This window comes from Panthera uncia, chromosome E1 (genome assembly GCF_023721935.1).
Source record: "Panthera uncia isolate 11264 chromosome E1, Puncia_PCG_1.0, whole genome shotgun sequence".
Classification (NCBI taxonomy): Eukaryota; Metazoa; Chordata; class Mammalia; order Carnivora; family Felidae; genus Panthera; species Panthera uncia.
The window spans coordinates 57,002,876-57,023,562 of record NC_064814.1 but is presented as its reverse complement, the minus strand read 5'-3'; the positions used below and the strand labels follow the sequence as shown (position 1 = coordinate 57,023,562).

General features: G+C 64.4%; 1 protein-coding gene across 2 annotated transcripts; it reads right to left on the bottom strand.

The window, feature by feature from the left end:
- Positions 1-18: 18 nt before the first annotated feature.
- KIF1C (kinesin family member 1C) lies at positions 19-20,669 on the bottom strand. Of its 2 annotated transcripts, none has more exons than XM_049637161.1 (23): positions 20,521-20,669; positions 18,845-18,966; positions 18,463-18,595; positions 18,033-18,109; positions 17,472-17,651; positions 16,712-16,777; positions 16,151-16,329; positions 15,952-16,063; positions 15,748-15,825; positions 15,546-15,611; positions 15,387-15,462; positions 14,848-14,926; positions 14,551-14,696; positions 13,458-13,627; positions 13,192-13,271; positions 13,005-13,080; positions 8,792-8,871; positions 7,836-7,930; positions 4,624-4,707; positions 4,083-4,269; positions 3,904-3,976; positions 2,637-3,239; positions 19-1,258 (listed from the first exon to the last, which is right to left on the bottom strand). In XM_049637161.1, exons 2-23 carry the CDS (start codon positions 18,917-18,919, stop codon positions 581-583), a joined length of 3,393 nt encoding a protein of 1,130 aa, XP_049493118.1. In that variant the 5' UTR covers positions 18,920-18,966; positions 20,521-20,669; the 3' UTR covers positions 19-580. The 2 variants fall into 2 exon arrangements, with proteins under 2 accessions (XP_049493118.1, XP_049493119.1); XM_049637162.1 differs by having other exon boundaries at positions 15,387-15,459.
- Between the last annotated feature and the right edge of the window lie 18 nt (positions 20,670-20,687).

Sequence of the window (20,687 nt, the reverse complement as noted above, 5' to 3'; positions counted from 1 at the left end):
GACCAAACCAGCACCGGCTCTGTTTGCTATCCTTTATTGAAGGGTCCCACACCCTCGTGGGACCCCAGCCAAACCAGAATCCAGACAGGGCCCCCAAATATAGCAGGAGGCCCGGAAGGGGAGGGGAATGACTTCCGGTCGGCCACACCTCACCTCCCTGGAAACAGAAGCCCACCACAGACAGACAGACAGACAGACAGTCGGGGCAGGGAAGAGAACTCGCCTCCCCCTGGGTCCTCCCCCCCCCCCCCCCCCCCCCCCCCAGTGTCCCCACTTGAAAAGAAAGTCAAACACTGGCTACGCGGCACCCCTACCCCCACCCCACCCCTAGCAGCATTTGTGGGACCCCCCCCCTCTGCAAGGGGCGCCCCGAGGCAGCCCCCACCCTCTCTTCCTTCACTTTGGTTTGCTCCCGGCAACTCCGTGCGCGCTTCCTTCCTGCGGCCTCCGGCCCAGCCTCTGCCACGCCGTCCATCACCTACTCGGACCTTCTCGCCCACCTGTCGCCTCCCTGCCCGGGGCTCCCGGGAAAGCGGCGGCTCCGGCATCTGCTCTGCTCCGGCCCCGGCCGTCGGGGCGCTCACACGGCCGCCCCGCTCTCCTTGAGGTCGGGGGCCGAGCGCTGCCGCCTCATCCGCGGGGGAGTGGTGTACGGGGGGTAGCGGGGCCCCGGGGGCCGCTGCGCGGGGTACGGCTGGGGCTGCTGGGGGTAATAGTTGTGCTTCTTAGGCTGGAAGTGCTGGGGTTCGGGCTGCGCGGAGCCCCCTCCCCGGGAGCGGCCGCCTCCGTCCAGGGAGTTCCTGCGGGGCCGGTGGGACCTCCGGGGACTAGGGGGCCGGCGCGCGGGGGCGGCCGGAGGGGGCGCCACCTCCTCGGGAGCTTGGGGTGCGGGGGCGGCCTCCCCGGCCCCCGGCCAGGACTCCCGGTGCTGCGGGTTGCTCTTGAAAGGGAAGCGCAGCTTGCAGTCGTGAGGGGGCACGAAGCGGGCGGGGGGCCTGCGCAGCCCCCCGCCCCGGCCGCCCGCGCCCTGCAGTCCCTGCAGCCGCAACTGCTCCTGCTTGAGCCAGCGAAGGCGGCCGCGGCGGAAGGCGGGGTCCTCCTCCATGAGCCGCGACACCCGCTCCCAGCTGGACAGGGGCGGCGAGGGGGGCCGCGGCGGGGCCGCGCGCTCGCCGGGGGCCTCCTCCTCCACCGCCTCTGACGCCGGCGGCGCCGCCCAGGCGGCCTCCCCGGCCTCTTCGTTCTCATCCTCGTGGTCCTGGGAGGAAGAGAGGGGCAGAGGGTAGAAGGGCGGTGAGCACAGACTTCAGGGGGGCCCCAGAGGAGCGTGGAGACAAGGGGGCCGGGACAGTGGCTTAAGGGCACAGGCCTGTGTGGGGGTGGGGGACGAGTGACCTAAGACCCTTCCTGGCCTGCCACTTCTGTCCCTGCCTCCGCACCCAGGCCCCTCCTGTGCAAGAGCCCTTCAGTAACGGCACCCACCGCGGGGGCGGCTGTAAGAGTTCAGCGATTCCACCGCGGGGTGAATAGAGCCATGCCCCGCGCCCGGTGGGCACTCGGTAAGTCCTGCCGATACCTTCTGTGCCCTGGGAATACAAGGTCAGTGATACCTGCCATCATCTAAGGGAGAGAGACAGCTGATCCATCCATGAGAAAAACCGTGGAATGGTACAGAGATTATGCTTCAATAAGAAGTTAAATAGAAGAGCATGTTTAGGGGCGCCTGGATGGCTCAGCTGAACATCTGACTCTTGACTTCCACTCAGGTCATGATCCCAGGGTTGTGGGCTCGAGCCCAGGTTCCGCCGCTGAGCACGGAACCTGCTTAGGCTTCTCTCTTCTCGCCCTGTGCCCCTCCCCCGCTTGCTCGTGCTCTCTCCCTCAAGTTAACTTTTTAAAAGTAGAATATTTGTATCGATATACGTCGGGTACATTACATAAAAGCAAATGTGATGTATTCAATGATGTGCTTTATCAAAACACGTATACCGGGATAAAGAGCAGAGCCAGGCAGGGGGTGGGGCCAGGGTGAAGGTGGCCACGGCAGGGACCCATCCACCGGGAGGCTATCGGCTATCGCCGAAGTAAACGCCTGAAGGAGGTGAGCGGAAGGCGCTCCAGGCGCAACGGCCTCCAGGCGGTAGGTGCACAGCAAGGTCAAGGAGCAGCTGCTGGGGCTGGACGTGCAGGGCGGGTGGGGGCGGTAAGCCGCCAATAACCCCGGCCGGCCGAGGGCTGCCTGCCCGTCCTGCGCCCCCAGAGGGCAAGCAGGAAGAGCACGGCGTGTCTGCGGCCAGTAACCCGGGCGCCCGGCGCGAAGGCTGGCCCACGGAAGACACAGATTAACTCGTCGGGCAAAAGCCAGCAGAAACGGGCCCGGTGACCCCACCGCCGCTGGCGGGGCTGCGGTCAGGACCGAATGGGGGAGGGGGTGCGGGGAGCTGCTGAAACATCCGGGGACTCCTTACAAATGCGGAGTCACCAGCAACGAACGACGGGGGGGGGGCAGCAATCTGCATTTTCCGTTAGCGCCCTGGAATGCGCCAGGAGGGGCAGGAAGGGGGGCCCTCGAGTGGGGGGCTGGGGCTGCTGGGGGGAGGGGTGTTGGGAGGACCCGAACGGCCTCCCCTTCGCACCTGCGCCAGGGGAATGACCCTCTCCATGCGCAGCATGCGGTCCCTCAGGGCCTGCAGCTCCCGGTCTTTGCTGCTGTTCTGCAATTTCACCTCCTGCAGGATCCCCGTCAGCTTGTCGATGTGCGCGCGGAGGTCCTCCACCTCCGCCCCGCGGGCCCCCTCCTCGCCGCCGCCGCCGCCTTCCTCCTCGCCCACCGTGTCCCAGACGTCGCGGGCCACGGCCCTCCAGGCGTCCCCGGGGCCCTCGGGCTTGCCGTACGTGCGGCACAGCTCCCGCATCTTCAGGGCGGCCAGGGCCTCGATCTCGGCGCGGCCGTGGCGGAAGTCGGCCAGGGCCACCTCGTAGCAGATCTCCTTCACCGCCTGCATCTTCAGATCGGCCATGGTGGCCCAGCGCGGGTCCTTGCCCTGCAGCCGCCGCCGCTGGGGGATCTGGTACACCCTCCGCGGGGCCCGGCGCTTGCCGCTGCTGGGCAGGCCGCAGCGCCTCACGATGGTCTGCACGGTGGTCGGGGGCAGCCGCTCTCGCAGGGACGAGATGAGCCGCCAGCTCTCCTCGCACGAGCGCTTGTCCGAGTCGTCCCCGCTGTCCGAGTCCGCGTACTGGGGCCACACACACAGAACGGGGAGGGGGCTCAGGACACCCCAGGGCCCGCCGGGCCCCGCGACCCCAGAGACGCCCCGTCTGGACCGCTGACCCTAGCGTCTCCCCGCAAACCCGCGCGCCCGCGGAACAGTGACGGGCAGGGAGCCCCGCGAGCGGAGCTGCGGCGGTGCCGAGTGCGGGGGGGTCCGCACACGGGGCCGCGCTAAGGGCAGGCCCGCTTAAAGAACAGTCTCAGACCACAAACAGTACTTGGATGCGTGAAAATCACAAAGGTCGAGTCCAGGAAGCCCTGCTCACGTGGGAGGGATGCTAACTCCCTGCACCCAGCTTGCTCCCCGAGTCACCTTTCGGTCCCATCTCCTCCTAAATGCCACGGCCACGCGCCGACCCCGTGCCCACTCCCCACTCTGGCTCACACAGCATGAACCAAAGGCAGAGTTGTGTTATTGCACCGCCAGTCCGTCTCCTGCCTCCGCACCCCAGTGCACCCCACTGGCCCCCATCGCACACTCTACGCACACATGCTCCCTCCCTCCACCCCCGCGTGCCCCTCTGCATGCACCCTGCCTGCGCCCGGCCGGCCCTCACCACCTCTCTGCCCCCCATGCCCGGCCGGCCCTCACCACCTCTCTGCCCCCCCATGCCCTGGCCGGCCCTCACCAGTCGCTGCTGCTCGAGCAGAAGGTCAGCCTCCTCCTTCTCTTTCCGGTACTGATTCTCCAGGTCCTGCAGCCTGGGGGTTGGGGGGCAGGGGGGGAAGAGCATGAGGCTCCGAAGCCACCGCAGTGGGGTCCCCGACAATGGGAGGGGGGCGGTCCAGACAGCACTCCTCCCCGCACCTCTTCTCCATCTCCAGCTTGATGTCGATGCCCTGCTGCTCCAACAGCTCCTTCTGGGCGAAGTTCCAGTCGACGGGCTCGGAGGGCGGCCCGGGGGGCGGGGGCACCCCTCGCTCCCGCTCCAGCCGCGCCTGCTCCGGGTGATTGAAGCGGAACACGTGGTTCTTGCCCATCACAATCCTATTCCCTGGAGACGGGAGCGGAGAAGGGTGGGCTCGCTCCCCACGGCGGCGAACCCATCCCCGCGCCCACGGGGAGCCGGGCCTTGCCCACAAGCCCAGGAGCCCTGCCACCAGGTCTCCGGCCACCCAAGCCCGAGGGCAGTCTGAGCCCCTGCCGACTGGTCCCTGCCAGCCAGAGGGAGGCCAGGAGCATGCGCACTCTTCCCGTTTCCCCAGGGCCATGGGAGAAACCAGGAGCAGGGTCCCTCTTCTTCACTTCCCAGTCCCTTCCTCTTTCCGGGTGCTGCCCCGGCAACCTCTGCCCAGGACCCTCTTGGCCCAGCCTGCCCGGAGCGCTCGCAGCACACGGTCTCCTCTACCTGACTTCAGCACCAGGGGCTCGGTCACCAGCCTCCCGTTGACGTAGGTCTCGGCTCCTTCGCAAGGCTCCAGGGTGACCACCACTGAGCAGAGGGAGAGAGGGAGGGGGGGCATTAGGCCCTTGGGGGAGGGGGTGATGCTCACAGACTCCCATCTTGCAGTCCCCCCAAAAGACATGCACGCGCCCCCAGGCCCGCCCTCCAGTACCTGTCGGGGGTGCCACGGCCCCTCTGGTGGCAGGCAGCACAGGAAAGGAAGAGCAGAAGGAGGGTTAGAGCCCCAGCTACAATTCCAGAAGCCTCTGTAGAAGCTCCCTAGTGCCCCCCCTCCAACCTCCCCAGCAGCGGCTCAGCAAGACAGTAATTCTCAGAGTGCTTTGTCCCTCGCGTCCGGGCAGGCTGTCACTTCTGCCTTCCCGATGCCCACTCCTTCCTTTCCAACGAACGCTATCCCGCGCCAAGCCTGGACCCCTCCCGCAGGCCCCCAGCCCGCTGCCGTCTGATGCGCTTCGCAAACTGCCGCCTGACTACTCTTCTCGGGCCACAGCCCGCAGAGCACGGTGTCCACGTGACAAGACAGAGCCGACTGGACTCCAACATGTGTCAGGGTGCTCCTCGGTCCTCTGTACAAGCCGCGGAGCCTGCTGCTCGCTGGGACACCGAGCATGAGGCAGCTTCCTGCCCTCGAGGACTGGCGCCTCGCTGGCACCGAGGGACCCTGGTGTCCCAAAGGCTCTGCAACGCCTTCACTGAGGGATGCTGAGCAGATCGCCTGACTTCTGCGGCTTCTATAAACTGGGATGATCAAGTCCTCCCTTACGGGATGGTTGAGGGACAGAAAAACAAAGCGCTACATGGAGCTGAGTTCTTACACCAACAGTGACAAGGGGAGCAGAGCGAACAGTGACATAAGGCAGAGGGGGCTCGCGACGCCGCGGGAGAAGAAAGCAGGCAGGGAACTCAGCTCCGGGGCAGCGGAGGTAGTGACAGCGGGAAAGAGAAGGATGTGGCAGAGAGGGTGGGGTGGCTGTAATGGGGACCAGTCTCTCCCTACCCTTTCCCACCATGCCCCAAATTCATTCGTTCGTTCGTTCGTTCGTTCCGTGAGTGCTTTGCACCCCCACTATATGCCCGGCGCTATTTTAGGTCTTAGAAATACACTGCAGATAAAAACCCAAATCCCTAGGCGCCTGGCGGTTCAATCAGCTGAGCGTCCAACCGCTGATCTCGGCTCAGGTCATGATCTCGCGGTCTGTGAGACCAAACTCCGCTCAGCCTGCTTGGGATGATTCTCTCTCTCCCTCTCTCTGACCCCCATGAGCATGCGCGGTCTCTCTCAAAATAAGTAAATGAACGTTAGAAAGAACCACCACGTCCCCGCTCTCCCAGAGCTCACTTCCAGCTGGTAAGTCGGACAAGTCAATGAGCAGAGAATCTAAAGCTGGAGAGACGGGCATTGTGGAGGGCAGTGGGGCCGGGCGAGCAGACGACTTTGCTCCAGCCTTCTCCCGGACGCACAGCCGCCCGTACCCAGGCGGAGCTCAGAGCACAGCCCTGGAGCCCGCCAAGCAGTGTCCCAATCCAGCTCCGCCAGCTTCTAGCTGCGGGGTCTTGGGCAAGTCCCCTGACCCCCGAGAGCCTCAGGTCCCTCACTCGTGAGCTGCGTGAGACAACGCAACAGCACAAGCTGGATGGTCAGCGATAAACGCTCTTCCACGTCCACGGCTCTGGCTGGGCTGCCCACCGCCCCTCCGCCTGTCTGCTCAAGTCCCAAGTCCGCCACAAGAACAGAGACCGGATCGGACTGAACCTTCACAGACCCCACCCTTTGGGGCACAGGATCATCGGCTGCTTTCACTGCTATGTAACCAACCGCCCCCTGCCTGCCCGTCACCTTCCCAAACGTGCTCTGAGCTCCCAAGGCTGGGCTCGCTCCGCGGGCCTTGTACGGTTTGGTCGTGACCTAGCACGTGGCTTGAGGCGACCACAGAACAGGAACTCAGCCGTAAGTCACCGGGCTGAACTGATTCGACAGCTTGCGGCCCGCCAACGCCGGAAGCACCTGCTGCCACTGAGGACTTGAATGAGACCAGAACCGCTGCATTAACCTGCAGACCCTGAACCAGAGTGCGGCCCGCCAGGCAGGTGTCCAACCTGAGCTGTAAGCCACAGGGCGGCGTCTTTTCTTATTTAAAAAGCGTGCGCGCCCCAACTCCCTGCCCCTCCTTCAGAGCCTGAGGCACAGCGCACCGCTCCAGGCTCCAGGCTCCGCGAGTGCTCGGGTGGACGGCACCCTGCCTCCTACCCTACCCGAGTCCCAGGGCTCGACTTCACTCGGGCCCACGTAAACCCAAACTATTCCTTTTAAAAAAATGACTGGACCAGAGACGGGGTGGTCCTGCCTAGGTGGCGCAGTCGGTTGAGCGTCCGACTTCGGCTCAGGTCATGATTTTGCGGTTCGTGGGTTCGAGCCCCGCGTTGGGCTCTGTGCCGACAGCTCAGAGCCTGGAGCCTGCTTTGGATTCTGTTTCTCTCTCTCTCTCTCTCTCTCTCTCTCTGCCCCTCCCCTGCTCATGCCCTGTCTGTCTCAAAAAATAATATAAAACATTAAAAAAAAATAAAGACCGGACCAGAACAAAACGGCGACCTCAAAACACACCCGGAAACGCACAAGTACCGTTCTGTCGCAATATCAGACAGGCTGCTACCTTCACCCTCAGCTTTTGTGAGTCCTCAAAGCTTTCACTGCTACGGCTGAATTAGGGCTAAAAGTCTGGAAGTTTTGCAACCAGAGGGGCACGTGGGCCAGCGAACTCCCAGAAACCTCTACCGTCACAGCTGGACAGAAGCAGGACGTGAACTCAGAGACCCCACCGAGACTGACACAGCTTTCCGTAAGAAACAACCAGAGTGCTCTCTGAGGCTACAAGACCAGGGACGAGGGCAAGATGTCATCTTCAGCAGAACCTCACTGCCCCCACCCCCGGCACGCTTCAGCGTCGTGTGTCTGCCGTGGGGACCCCGCCGCTCCCGCCTGCTGCAGCAGACCTCGGTCCCAGGGCGGGTGCACACGGCCGGGCCCCGGACGCTCTCCCAGCGCTTAACCTGAGCTTGAAGCCGCTCCGAGGACGGACACGTCCCCTCTTACACGGCCACAGTCCCAGCGTGGGGACCCGACCCAGGCCACTGAGCTCTCGCCCCTCAGCTGTTACCTTCTCCGTCTGGCTGCGGGATGCTCCGGAACACACAGTGCTGCTCCCGGATGAACTGCCCGGTCAGCTTGATGTCCACGTCCACCTGGCCCACCCTGGGGAGGCAACGGCCAACGTCTTGTGAGCGCGTGCCACACGTCCGCCACATCCCCTCCGAACACAAGCTCGCCCATCTCAGTGAGCCAAGCGGTCATTCCCGGTTCACGGAGAAGGAGGCCGAGGCTCAGAAAGATAAAGCCACCTGCCCAAGGTCACATAGCCTGCCCGGGGGGACGCTGGGATCGAGACGGGACCTGCCTGATTCCAAAGCCCGGGTCCTACCCACGGGTCACGTGGCAAGGGGGAAGGGAGCCGGAAGTGTGGCGGGCACCCTCAGCACGGGCCTCCCACCTGTCCCCGGGGCTGGTCGCCCGAGGGCTCACTTCCTACCCACGATCATCAGCCGTAATGCTTATGTTGGGGGAGGGGACATCCTCACCCCTCTGACTGACTGCAGGAGGTGACCTCCGAGGCCCCGAGCCCCAGGGCTTGGTCAGAGCCACCCGCGAACCCCCTGCCGCGTGGGCACTCTCGGCAACACGAAGCCGTGCTTCCCGTCTCCCTTTGCGAGGCAGGGTGCACCAGGGGAGGCCAAGGTAACAAACACCACCAGGGGCTGAGAAGGTGGCAATCGGAGCTTTCCGCCCCCCCTTGTGCCCCAGTAAATCGGGATCTATCCCCACAAACGAGGCCCGTCCCCGTCCCGAAGTGGTGGGTGCAGGGCACGGCCGCTGGGCAACCAGGCTCACACCTTCTCGGGAAGCCTGGAGGGCGACCTGGGCCGTGCAGGTAGCTGTCCTGAGACCTGGGGTGTCTCCAGGAAGGTCACCAGGGAAGGGAGTCATCAGCGTGGCCATCTGTCTGCAGCCACACCCCAAAAGGAGAGGCGGCCCCGGAGACTGCGGGGCGAACGCTACCTGGTGATGCCGTCCTTGATGTGGTACAGCAGACATTCGGACATTAGAGGGTCTTCGTTCAGGTTCACCAGGTGGGGGGTCTGAGGGAGAAGGGGAGCGGTCAGGGGAGCGGGAGGGAGCTTCGGCAACGTCCCCCCAGGTTCCAGCACCGCCCCCACTCGGGGAGCTCCCCCAGCCGCCCGACCCCCAGGTACAGGTCACCGCAGGACACCACGAGCCACCTCTCCACACACACAAGGGGCCCAGGTGCCCACCCGTGTACCCCTCCCACCTCCCACGGCCCACCCGACCGTCCCCCCCGGCAGAAACCTGGGGAATCACCTGCCCCGCCTCTGCCTTCCCTGCACACCCTGTCCCCGCCTCATTTCTTCCTTCAAAACGTATCCTGCCCCTTCTGGAGAGCACAAGTGGGCACGGGGTGAGGGGTCGGGCTCCCCATGTGCCTTCCAGCTCGCGTGTCTTAGGAACACGGGCGACTCTTACAACCAAAGAACGGAAAGCGTCAGCTCGATTCAAAAGCGGGTGAAACCAACACAGCCGATTCTCAGACAGACTCCCGCTTCGCTGGGGCCGGGGTCCCTGCAGCAGGTGCCAGCCGGGGCCTCCCTCCCCGAAGTCCATCCCTCCGGCCCGGCTGGCTGCTTCTTACGCTGCTCTGCACGGAAAACCCAGCCCGGTCCCTTCCCCAGAAACACTTTTTCTGGGTGGCGTTTCTTTGCCGACACCCCCGCCCTCCCCAGGCTGTAACTGGGCAGCCAGGAGAGTCGGCCTGGGTCCCCCCACACCCCCTCACGGCCCTGCCCCACACCCCCAGGGACGGCTCTCATCTGCTGCCCTCCTTTGGCCCTCCCTGCCCCAGGCCTGCCTTCTGCGCAGGTCCCCAGCTTCCTGCCTTCACCACACAACTCAGGCCACTCTGGTGGGCAGCCCACGGCCACCTGACTTTATGCTGGTCCCCTGGCTCTCCTCATCAGTGCCCCAGCCTATTTATCCAAACACCCTTCCAGAAGCAGGTCCCCTGCACCTCTGGCCACCCTCCTGGGCTGCTCCCAGGTCTCCTTGCCTGGAACAGCCTTGCTGCCGACCCCACCCCTACCTGTCAAAGTCATTCACTTCCTGCCCCTCAAGATCGGTCTCAAATGCCACTTCCTCCACGAAGCTTCCTTAAGCCTTCTGCCCCAACACAAGATGCTCTGCCCGAGTTCTACAAGGATCTACTGCGAGCTTTCTATGTGCAAGACCCTGGCAGAGTGCTGGGGACTCAGGGACAAGTCCCCACCAGCCGCTGCTGTCATTAGTAGGGCCATCAGAGTCACTGGCAAGAAAACACCACAAGTGGGAAACAGATGTCCTACAGTGGTCTCTGACCTTTCCACACCCTCCCTCAGGTCACTCGTTCATTGGCCCCTCTGTCCCCCGGAGCTGAGTGCCACCACCTCAGGGAGGGGCTCGCAAGAAGGACCAAAGAAGAACTACAAGGATAGCATGACAGCGCGTCCCTGAGCACGAGGAGGACGTGGACAGTGGAAGGAAGAGAGTTCCAGGTGAAAGGAGGGGTCAGGACGAAAGCCCTGAGTCAAGAAAGTGCAGGGTGAGGGGAACCGGCCATGGTTCTCCGGGAGCCCCCTGAACAGAGCGCCCCTGCGATGTCCACGGTGGGTACGTGTGTCCATGTGTGTGCCCCAACCTGGGCACCCAACCATCACAGCTGCAACCCTCCTCTGGTCCCCAGGGATGCTCTCGCCCTCCCTCGATGCAGCCTCAGCCCTGCTCCAGGAATGGCAAACGCCAATGGGCTCTGGAAGCAGAAAGCGGTCCATCCCTCGGGAGAGCGGACACGATTTAGGGCAGTGCTTTTCAATCTTTGTTCAGCCCTGGAACCCTTTGTTCAAACGAAACCGTACCTGAAAGCCTAACACGTCCAGCAGATAAGCAGGAGACGCTGGGGCCGAGGCTGGGGAGGAGGGCCCAGAGTCTGGTCCTGCCCACCCCCTCGGCCCCCGTGACGGAAGCTCCCAGCCAGGTTGGAAAATCACTGATGGCAGAGGTCCCTGGGCCTGACGACTGGAGCCCAGGAAAAGGGGGCCTTCCCTCCGGCTCTAAGCCCTCTCGGAGACAAACCAGCTTCTCCCGCAGGACCCGATCCGCACGGGGGCACTCCCAGGTTGGAGCCGCCCCCACCAAACCCGTTTTCCCCAGATCCAGCCACCCCTCCTTCTGAAACACGCACGCCCGTTCACGTGAGGACTCTCCACGCAAAGCAAGTGCAACAGAAATGTACCCTGAGACACCTTTGTCTCCAGTGAGACCAGCAAAGACCAAAAGCTGAAAAGGGTGAGGGGACTCGGCTCTCTTGCACTGCCCTGGGGAGTACAAAGTGACCCGGCTATAATCTTCGGAAGGCACTCCGGAGAAATACGTGGAAATCCTACACGGCTACCGTCCGACTCCAAATCTGCACTCCAAGAACTTGTTCTGGAAACGATAAACCTTTCCCGTAAGGCCACACACCGAAACACCGCTTGTGCTGTCAAAGAACAGGAAACAGCTTCAACGCCCATCAGCAGGAAGCCGGTTAAATCAATGATTCCGCGTCCACGCGAACATTCTGGCACCACGAAAACGAACAGACAGAGCGCGCACACGCTATGACACGAGAAGCATCAGGCGTGGAACCGCGGCTGTTCCGGAGACAGGCTGTGTGTGTGCACAGCGCAAAACTGTGCCACACGCCTGTACGTGCACGGACCACCTCTGGATGACACGGGAGGAACGGAGGACGGGGCGGGCCTTGCGTGCGTGGTCCCCTTACGAGGACTGAAAACAAGACCCCGTCCGCTGGTCCCTGGACCTTAGCAGAAGGCATCTCCACGCAGCCGGAAGCCCTCTAAGAAAGAAACGCGCACCCCTCTATCTCTCTAACGCCGCACCCGCAGTGGAAGCGTCCCAGGCCCCCAGCACCCCCGTGTGGCTGTAGACCACACAGAGAGCCACCTGTGGTCCTGTGTCCCAGAGAGAGGCTACAGAGGGACCCTGAGTGCCCAGCCCCGGACAGGCCCCAGCACCCCCGCCACGGCTCTCTCGCTCCCCGGCTGTGCCCCAGGCCGGGCAAACCCCTCCCCTCTTGTTGCACCTCTGCCTCCTTCCAGACTCCGTCTCCCGGACGGCCGTGACCTCATCGATCGGGAGGAGCCTCCTTCCAATAACCCAGAACCGCTTCCAGGCGGCTCTGAGCACGGCACACCTGACCGGGGCCTGAGCCTCCAAACTTCAGACCGCGGCCCAGACACACGAGGCTGACTCCCCGGAAGGACCGAAGTTCCCGCTCGCTCGAACGGGCCTCCACGACGCCCTTCACCGTGCACTCCGGCACAGGCGTCCTGGCGGCCTCCAGCCTGCACTCGCCCTGACTGGCGGGCCCTGGGCCATGCTGGCCGGAGACGACTGAAGGCCTCTCCTCCCTCCCTCCTCTCGAGCACCCGCCACACGGCAGGCGTGCAACAGACACCAGCTGTGCCGCTCGGCCTGATGCCAGCCTGGCCCCTCGGCCACCCCCAACCTGCGCGTCCGCCTGCCAGACCGCCTTCCCCGGGACACCGCCTCCACGCGTCTCCCGCTACACCGATGCGTCCTTAAGCCTCCTGCCACGTTCGCAACCCCAGTCCTACGGTTCGCTGCCTGTTCCTGGCTCTTCCCCACAGGCTCGTCTTCCAGCGACCCTCTCGCGGTGCGTCTCTCAGTGCCTCTCTAAGCAGTAACATGCACGGGACACAAAATTTGGCCGTAAAGAAGAATATGTAGGGAGTACATCGCGACCCCAACCAGCCTCCAACCTCCCACCTCCTCCCCTGTTCCCGGGGTAACTACTGAGAACAATTTGCGAATCCAGAAACAAGCTCTGCGTGAACTCATGTACCAGTGCGGGTTTACGTTTGTTAACACGCAGGTTCCAAACGGCCCTTGAAAACACCCCGGAGGGGCAGGGACCCTAGTATCCTCTAGGGACCCTGGAACCCCGGCCACAGGCACCTAACAAGGCACCTCACCCCAGGCTGTCACACGGAGGCCTGACAACACACAGGAGGTGGCGGGCGTGGGGACAGAGACGACGCAGGGACACGCTCAGGGATCCGAGTTGGGGCTCGCCTCGTACCCCCCAAACCCCATGAGCTTCCACGGCCAGCAGAGCCTCCTCCGCAGACCCCTCGCTCACCTTCTTGGGAGAGAAGACGCCCACAGTTCCGCCGTCCTCCCGGACGGCCACCCCCATCTCGGCCAGCAATGCTTCTCTGGAGGCAAAGAGACACGTGACCGTGACCGTGCACCCCTTCCCTGCAGGGCCTGACCTTCCCTCCCACCCCAGCCCCCCGGGACCCCGGCTGCCAGCCCGCCACTCGCACCTCTCCATCCTCAGAGCTTCTGTCTTACGTAGCTTCTCCTCCCAGGTCTCGTTCAGCTCAGCTATGATCTTCTCTGTCTCCTGGGGGCACGGGACAGGCACGGGTTGGGGAGGTCTGGGACGAGGACCCACCACGGGGCCACACTACTCCCGGGACTCCCTCTTCCTCCTCAACTCTGGCTTTGGAGAACCAGACCCCCAGTGGCTGCTGCCCCTACCCCCCCCACCCCCCCACCCCCGCCAACCTGGCCAGCTCCAGTTTCCCACCTGGAGCCTCTCCATGGCCTCCTCAGGCCCAATCTGGGGCTCAGCACTGGGGGAGCATGACGGTTCCAGTTCCCCATTGTGTGCCGGGGGGTGTGAGGCTGACGCTGGGGCAGGGGGGGACGATACAGCCGGCAGAGCACCCCCGGAACTCCCCTCGTCCACCTTTAGACCTGGGAAGGAGACAGAGATCAAAGGAGGCTAAGAAAAGACAGATCAGAGACTCAGAGAAGGCCTCGCAGAGGACCAGCCCATAAGGATCGCACAGGTCATCTGGTCAACCTTTGCCAAGCAGGGAGCTCTCCTACAGCAGCCGTGACAAATGGGTACTCAGTCCCTACTTGTGGCCCTCCAGGGGCACTACTGAACAAGGCAGCCAATTCCTCCCACCGTTGGGTGAGCTGCACCGTCAGAAGGTCAGCGTGGCTGCGACCCGCCTCACGTCACATGCGCCCTGGTGTCTAGGTCTGCCTTCCGGGAGAAGAGAGCCTGTGCAGCTCTCGCTTCTGCAACGCGACCATTCACATGTGGGAAACAAACACCATGTCTACCGGACTCTCGTCTTCCCAAGAACGGACACCCCGCTCTCCTCACTGTGCCCCCAGCCCCCGGCCACCTGCAGCAAGAGAGCCCCCGGGACTGGACGTGGAGCACAGATCACACAGCCTCCAACGAGGACACATCGGGTAACAGTATGGCTGAGCGTTACGCCGTAGAACCTGGGCCGCGGCTCACGGCCAGCCAAGCCCCACGTTCTGCAAGGTTGATCAGGGCCGGTGCCCCCGTGGCCCATCCTAACCGCTTTACCGCTTGAACCACAGACGCAGGCCTGGCCCTTTGCTCCTGCTCCCTCGCTTTAGCGGTCCCAGTGGCCTCTCCAGGGCCCCGCACATCCTGACGCCCCTGGGGAATCAGTCCCTCCCTGAAACGCCTGAAGGCACGCGACGTCCCCCTTCACATCTATATCCGTGCCACTGCGCGCACAGAGAGCTTCGTGGCCGGTGGCCCCCCCTCTGGCCTCGGGCCTGGGCGAAAGCCACCAAGAGATGTAGCGGGCCAAGGGGCGACCGTGAGCCGCCCTCCTCTGGAGCCCTACCTCCCAGGGCGGAGGCGGACAGCCCCTGAGCCAGGAGCAGCTCCCGCAGCCGGGCCACCTCCTCCTGCAGCTCACGGATCAGCCGGGCGTTGGGGTCCTCGTTGATGACGGCGTTGCAGCGGATCTGCTTGGTGCGGTCAGCGTACCTGCGGGGAGGGGAGCGGGGAGGGCTGGGTGCAGCCCAGACGGGGGCGCCCCCCAGCCTGCTTCCCTCCCTCTCCCTGACCGTTAAATCCTGGTCAGCCTGTCTGGCGGGCAGGGTCCTAACCGCCGGCCTGAGCTCCCTCGGAGCCCCACCTGAGGGTGCTGAGGGTCTCCTCGTAATTGATGTCTGCAGGGCTCAGGGCTGCGATCATGGCCGTGCGGGAGTTCCCACCTGCAAAGGGACAGGGCAGAGCCGTCGTTGGCCTAGGCCCTAAGAGAAGTCAGACCGGGTCTCGGGGTCAGGGCAGGCCTCAGTGCCCTCAGGGGTCTGGCGGGGTCACTGTCCCAGGCAGGGTGAAGCTACGAGTTGTACACTAGCTGCGGTGGCGGTCAGAGGCGGGGAGACACCAGCCATCTCAGCGACCGTCAGAGACGGGTGGGAGGAGGATCGAGCCAGCGGCCAGCCCGCAGTCAGGGAGGGGTCTCGGGGAGCCCCGCGGTGAGGCCCCCCCGGCTTGTGGGTCCTCAGCATCAGGAAACCTACCGAGGATGCTCCGGGGCAGGGGGGACGGTCAGGGGACAACGGGGGGGGGGGGGATGTGAGATTCTAGGGGTGGCAAGGGGACTCGTCAGACGTGTCAAAGGGGTCGATGGGAGGGGCAGAGTCAGCGGAGAGAGAGAGGCGGCCTCACCCAAGTTCTCCTTGAGCAGCCAGGTGAGCACAGAGTCCCTGTAAGGGATAAAATCCGACTTCCGCTTCTTGGACTGCTGGAGGACGGAGGGGGAGGGGTCAGGATGGGCACCCCTGTCCTGTGTCCCAGACCCGCTTCTCTCCCAGCCCCAGCTCTTACCAGATCCGCCAGGGCCGAGATCACCTTCCCCAGCGTGGTCAGGGACTTATTGATGTTGGCCCCTTCCTGGAAAGGGACGAGGAGCGTGGGAATGAGGCCCTCGTCCCCGACACCATCCACATCCCCCCGCCCCTCCCCGGCCAGAGACCCCCACCCGCAGCCCCCAGCACTGACCCTAAGCTTCCCTCCGAAGCCCCCTCACCTTCAGGCGCATGCCCCGGGCCCCCGAGGAGTCGGCCCGCTCGCTGCCGGCAAGGTCCACCAAACTGATCTTACTGACCTGGGGTCAGAGGAGAGGGCCGGAGGTAAGGGGGCCAGGGGGCCGAGGGGGCTAGGGGTGGGCAGATCTGGGTGCCGCCCGGCGAGGGAACGGGGAGGGGGGCAGCGAGGGAGGCAGGAAGACCACCTTCTCGGAGTCTAGCCCGGTGAGCTGGTCGTGGCAGCGCTGCGTGAAGACGATGGTGAAGACAGCGTGCGAGCGGCTGCTGGTCTCGTTCATGTTGGTGGCGGCCACGGTCCTGGGTGGGGAAGGGAGCGGTCACCGCATCGGCCTCTCGCCTGCCCGACGCTGGCTCCCCCTCCCCGCGCTCGTCAGCCCGCCTCACCGAGCCTTATTTCCACAGTCCATGAGGTCGGCGATGTCCGCGTAGGAGGTCACGGCCAACTTAGACAGGTCCTGCACGTAGGGGCCCAGGATGGGGTGCTCCCGGACCCGCAGAGCGCCCCGACTCTTGGGGTTCAGGAGGTCTCGTACCCGCTCACAGTAGATCTCCATGTAGCTCACCTGAGCGACAGAAACACACAGGAGGTGAGAAAGGTAGCGAAAATACCGACGACAAGACTCACCCTTCGCTCCCCTGGACGTGACACGGGCGACTGTGGCTGGAGGACCCCGAGCGTTCGTGATGCCCAGACTCGGCGCTAGGCGCTCCGCACACGCGGGCTCACCGATCCAGCAGCCCTCGGAGGGGCCGGCCGGTCTTTATCACCGCAGGAGCGAACACACTCAGGGGCCGGGACACGAAATCGCTTGCCCGAAGCCACTGCTAACGGCGGGGAGAGCCGAGAGTGGACCCTAGGCGGCCTGACTCCGGAGACGGCCCTTGATCTTATCCCAGCCCAGGGCCGCCGTGCCCTCCCCGTGCCCCGCCGAGACCCAGGCTTACCTCCACAGAATAGGACAGCTGAGCACTCTGGTTCTTATTAACACGAGAGAAGAGGTCCTCGCAGAGCTGGAAGCGGACACAGAGAAGCTGCTGTTCACGGCGCACCCCCCCCTCCCCCAGGCCCTGTCCCAAGCAGCTCTAACCCTCACCATAGCCCTGAGGGAGGGGGTGTTCCCATTTCACAGACAGGAAAACCACCTCAGAGAGCTTCATGCTTGCCCGGGGTCACAAAGTAGTATTCAGGGAGCCAGGAAGCCAACGCAGGTGTCCTAACACCACACCCCCAAACAAGGCTCCCGTGCTGCACAGTCAGGAAGGATTACGGTCCGTTTCCAGTTACCCACAACCGGCTGTCTCTACGGTCAACCCTTTGCCTACAGTCCACACGTCTGCAGGGCAACTGTGCTTGTAAATGACGGCGAGACAAAATGAATTTGCAGCACGTGGTGGAACCGGGGTTCAAACCCAGGCTTCTCTGACACCAAAGCTCGGCTCTTGTCACTAAGCTTTCTTGCTTCTAGGGGGGCAAAGACCCCTCCCCAAAGGGCCCCAAAGTCCACGTAGCAGCCAACCGCTATCCCTGTCACGTTCCCTAACAGCCTCAGAGAGCCAGGTCTCTGCTCCCTAATCCTCAGGCCCCTGTCCTTCCTCCCCGCCCGGGGCAGCTGGAGACGCTCCCGGCCTGGCTGCCCTCCCGCCCCGTGCGCACCTGGGGCACGATGCCCTACGTCCCCTCTGCCCCGCCGGGTCCCGTGCACACCTGGGGCACGATGCCCTGCTGGCCCGGCTCCTGCCGCCCCATCATGGTGTAGGACTTGCCGGCCCCGGTCTGCCCATAGGCAAAGATGCACACGTTGTAGCCCTCGAAGGCGTGAAGCAGCATCTCCTCGCCGATGTCCCGATACACCTGTTGCTGAGACGCAAACTGGGGGTCCTCAGCCTAGGTGGAGCGGGGGCGGGAAAGACAGGAGCTCTAAATGATTTTGTCTGTAGCGTCCGGGCCCCAAGAGTCTTGCTCCTATCTGATGACGGCCCACAGGCCCTATGTGCCCCCGGCAAACCCCATCCGTGGGCCTAATCACCTGTGACAGGATCCCATGCAGGCTCCTACCTGACCCAGTTATCCTGAGAGACTCTCCCTCCCCCATCCGGGTCCCGGTCACAGCCTACGGGTCCTACCCGTCCCCACCCGGGATCCTGGTTCTCCCAACCCGGTCCCGACCCATGTCATGGAGGCCCTATTTCCCAGCAGCGCCCCCTCCCCAGGACCTAAATCCCCTTCCCTCTTTGCTTAGCTCTTCCCCCACCCTGACAGCCTCACCGAAGTGTGTGACCAGTAGGAGTAGTCAAAAGTGAAGCTTTTGGGGGCATCCTTGCCCTGTTTGGGATTGATGATGGCTGAGGCGGCAGAAGGAAAGAGCGGAAGGCCAAGGTCAGGGACTCCCAACTTCTGCCCACTCCCCACCTCTGCCCTGCTTCATCTCTCCCCTTTAATACTCCCCACCCCCTCCAGCCACCAAGGCTAATTTTGGCTTCCCAGGACCCGCCCCCCACCGGCAGGCTCCCGATTGGGCAATGGAGGGCTCCAGGCCAACATTCCCCCTCCCAGGGACTGGGAGCATGGAAAGGCCAGCCTGCCCCCGCCCTTTCGCCTAGCACCTGCTCCCCTGGTTCGGCCCAGCAGGACAGGCCAGCGTGGTGGGCCCGCCTGCCCTGCCTGTGCCCAGCCAGGCCCCGGGGGACGCACTCACAGGTGGTGTTGCCCTGCATGCTGACCACACACTTGGCATCCTGGCTGGTCTCACGGGCGTTGAAGGGCCGGACCCTCACTGCCACTTTCACCGAGGCGCCAGCCATGGCTGCAGATACTCTCACCCTCCTCAGCTGGAGGACAGAGAAGGAAAAGGTGGTCAGAGCCGCTGGGGGGGACCCAGACCTCTGTGACCCGTCTTCTCCTAGGAACCAGTCTCTCCAGCCACTTCCCCAGCTCCCCAGCACCCCCGAGGACCTAGTTCCTAGTCTCTGGCCCTCCTCCCCAATGTCACTCTCCTCGGGGACTCCCGAAGGTGTTCCTGCCTCTCTCCCCGGCCATATCCCAGCTCACAGGGACCTGGGCCATCATCCAAGAGTTACCTGGTGTCCCGGCCCCAGACCAGGGGGGGCTGTATCAGCTCTGGCTCCCACCGGCCCTCGTAGGGGAAGCCCCATCCTATACTTGGGGCCTGGCCACACCAGCTGGGGCTGTGGGGGAAACCCTGGTTGTGGGGGAAGAGTGGTTAGGAGCTATGTCTGTGGCTCCAGCGGTGTGTCAGGGGCTCCACGGCCGGAGGTCAGGGGCAGGGGGTCACGTTAGGAAAGGCAAGGACGATGTCCCGCCGCAGTGGCTGAATGCAATGTGAATCCAAGGGCAGGGACCGTGATATTTTTATTCCTCGTCAGTCACAAGTGTACTGAACGTCCAGACAGAGGAGAGAGAGAGAGAGAGAGAGGGGCTGGACAGAGGGTGGTTCAGAGAGAGGGACACATAGGCAGAGACACTGAAGGCGGCAGGAAGAGGGGCAGAGAAATGGCACAAAGTCACAGACACCAAGAAAAGGGGAGATAGGAGAGAGGAGACCAGATCCAGCTCATGCTACGAAAGAAATAATGGAAGGGGCCACAGAAGAAACACAGAAATGTGAGACAGGGAGGGGAGGTCTGGGGCAAAAGCACAAAGTGGGAGCCCAGAAGAGACAAGAAGGAAAACCCCAAATATAAAAGCTGCCCTAAAATTCCCCCACAGGGTCAGCCAAGAAGCAGAAACCAGCTCCCACCTAGAGCCCACAAGCTCCACACAGGCAGGAATTGCCACTGGGCAAAGTCCAAGGGCTGGAGGTAGAGCCCAGGACTGGGATCCACAGGCCCGGCCAGGGGGCCCCAAACCCCTCGCCCAGCCCCCCAGCACTTCCTCCTCAGGATCCAGGACAATGGGCAGGGGAGGGTGGGGTCATCCTGTATCCATCACACCAACCCCCCGGGGGCTCTTCTGTTGGGGGACCCCGGTGAAATACCTGCGTGTTTATTGGGGGAGGAAGAAGGGCTGGGGTCTCCCCCAAGAGGAAACAGGTATGTCCGGGCCCCAGGCTGGGGCTAGCGCTATGGCGTCCACCGCCCTGGGGAAGGTGCCAGGCTGGAGCCCAGGAATGTGGGTGACCTAGTGCTCACACCCTGGGAGGAGAGGCTGAGCAGCCCACGCCCACGGACAGGAGGGTGGAGGGTTGTGAAGCCGGGCCGGGATGCTGGGGCCCCGAACCCCTGTCCTGCTGGGCCTCACCTCCCGCAGCCCTTCCTGGGCAGGGCATGGGAAAGGGGGAGAGGGCCGGTCTGCCCCAGGACAGGAAGGGAGTAGCTCAAATCACAGAGGCTGTCTCAGGAAGCGCAACCCTGACCCCCTAGACCCTGCGCCGGGCAGGGAAGGGGCGACGACAGGGAACCGCCACGGCCGCGCCGTCGCGGCGGATGGGGCAAGGCTGCGGGTGGGCGCGGGCTCGGGGCCCCGCCGGGGCACCTGCGCCTCGCCCCGCCCGGCCATCCCCTCGCAGGGCCCCGTCCCGGCCTGTCGGCGCGGCCACGCGGACCCGGCGCTCCCGGCCCGCCGCCCGACGGCCGCCCCGGGCCTGGCACCTCTCTGCGCCTCCGCGGGACAAACAGCACATGACCGCGGCTCTCGCGGCCGGCCGGGGACCCCGGCTCCCCGCCCCCAGGCCGGCACATTCCACGGCGGGCGTCCCCTCCCTCCCTGCCCGCCCCCCCCTCCCCCCGGCTCTCACCTCGTCGCCGCGGGGCTCCCGGAGCGGCTCGGCGGGGAGCACGGGGGCGACCTTCCCGGGACGCGGGAGGCGGCGGCGGGCAGGTCCGGAGCGGGCTCCGGGCGGCCCCCGCCCCTCGCCGGGGGCCCGGGCGGCGGGCGGCGGACTCGCGCCCCGGGGGCGGCGGC

Bases quoted from the DNA above. Each gene is read 5' to 3' on its own strand.
- KIF1C (XM_049637161.1), bottom strand. From the start codon at position 18,919: ATGGGGCTTCCCCTACGAGGGCCGGTGGGAGCCAGAGCTGATACAGCC. The intron at 16,330-16,711 runs GTAAGCCTGGGT...TCTGTCGCTCAG, and splicing joins AGCTGTCCTATTCTGTGGAG to GTGAGCTACATGGAGATCTA. The intron at 3,977-4,082 runs GTGCGGGGAGGA...CCCAACCCCCAG, and splicing joins AAGCTGGAGATGGAGAAGAG to GCTGCAGGACCTGGAGAATC.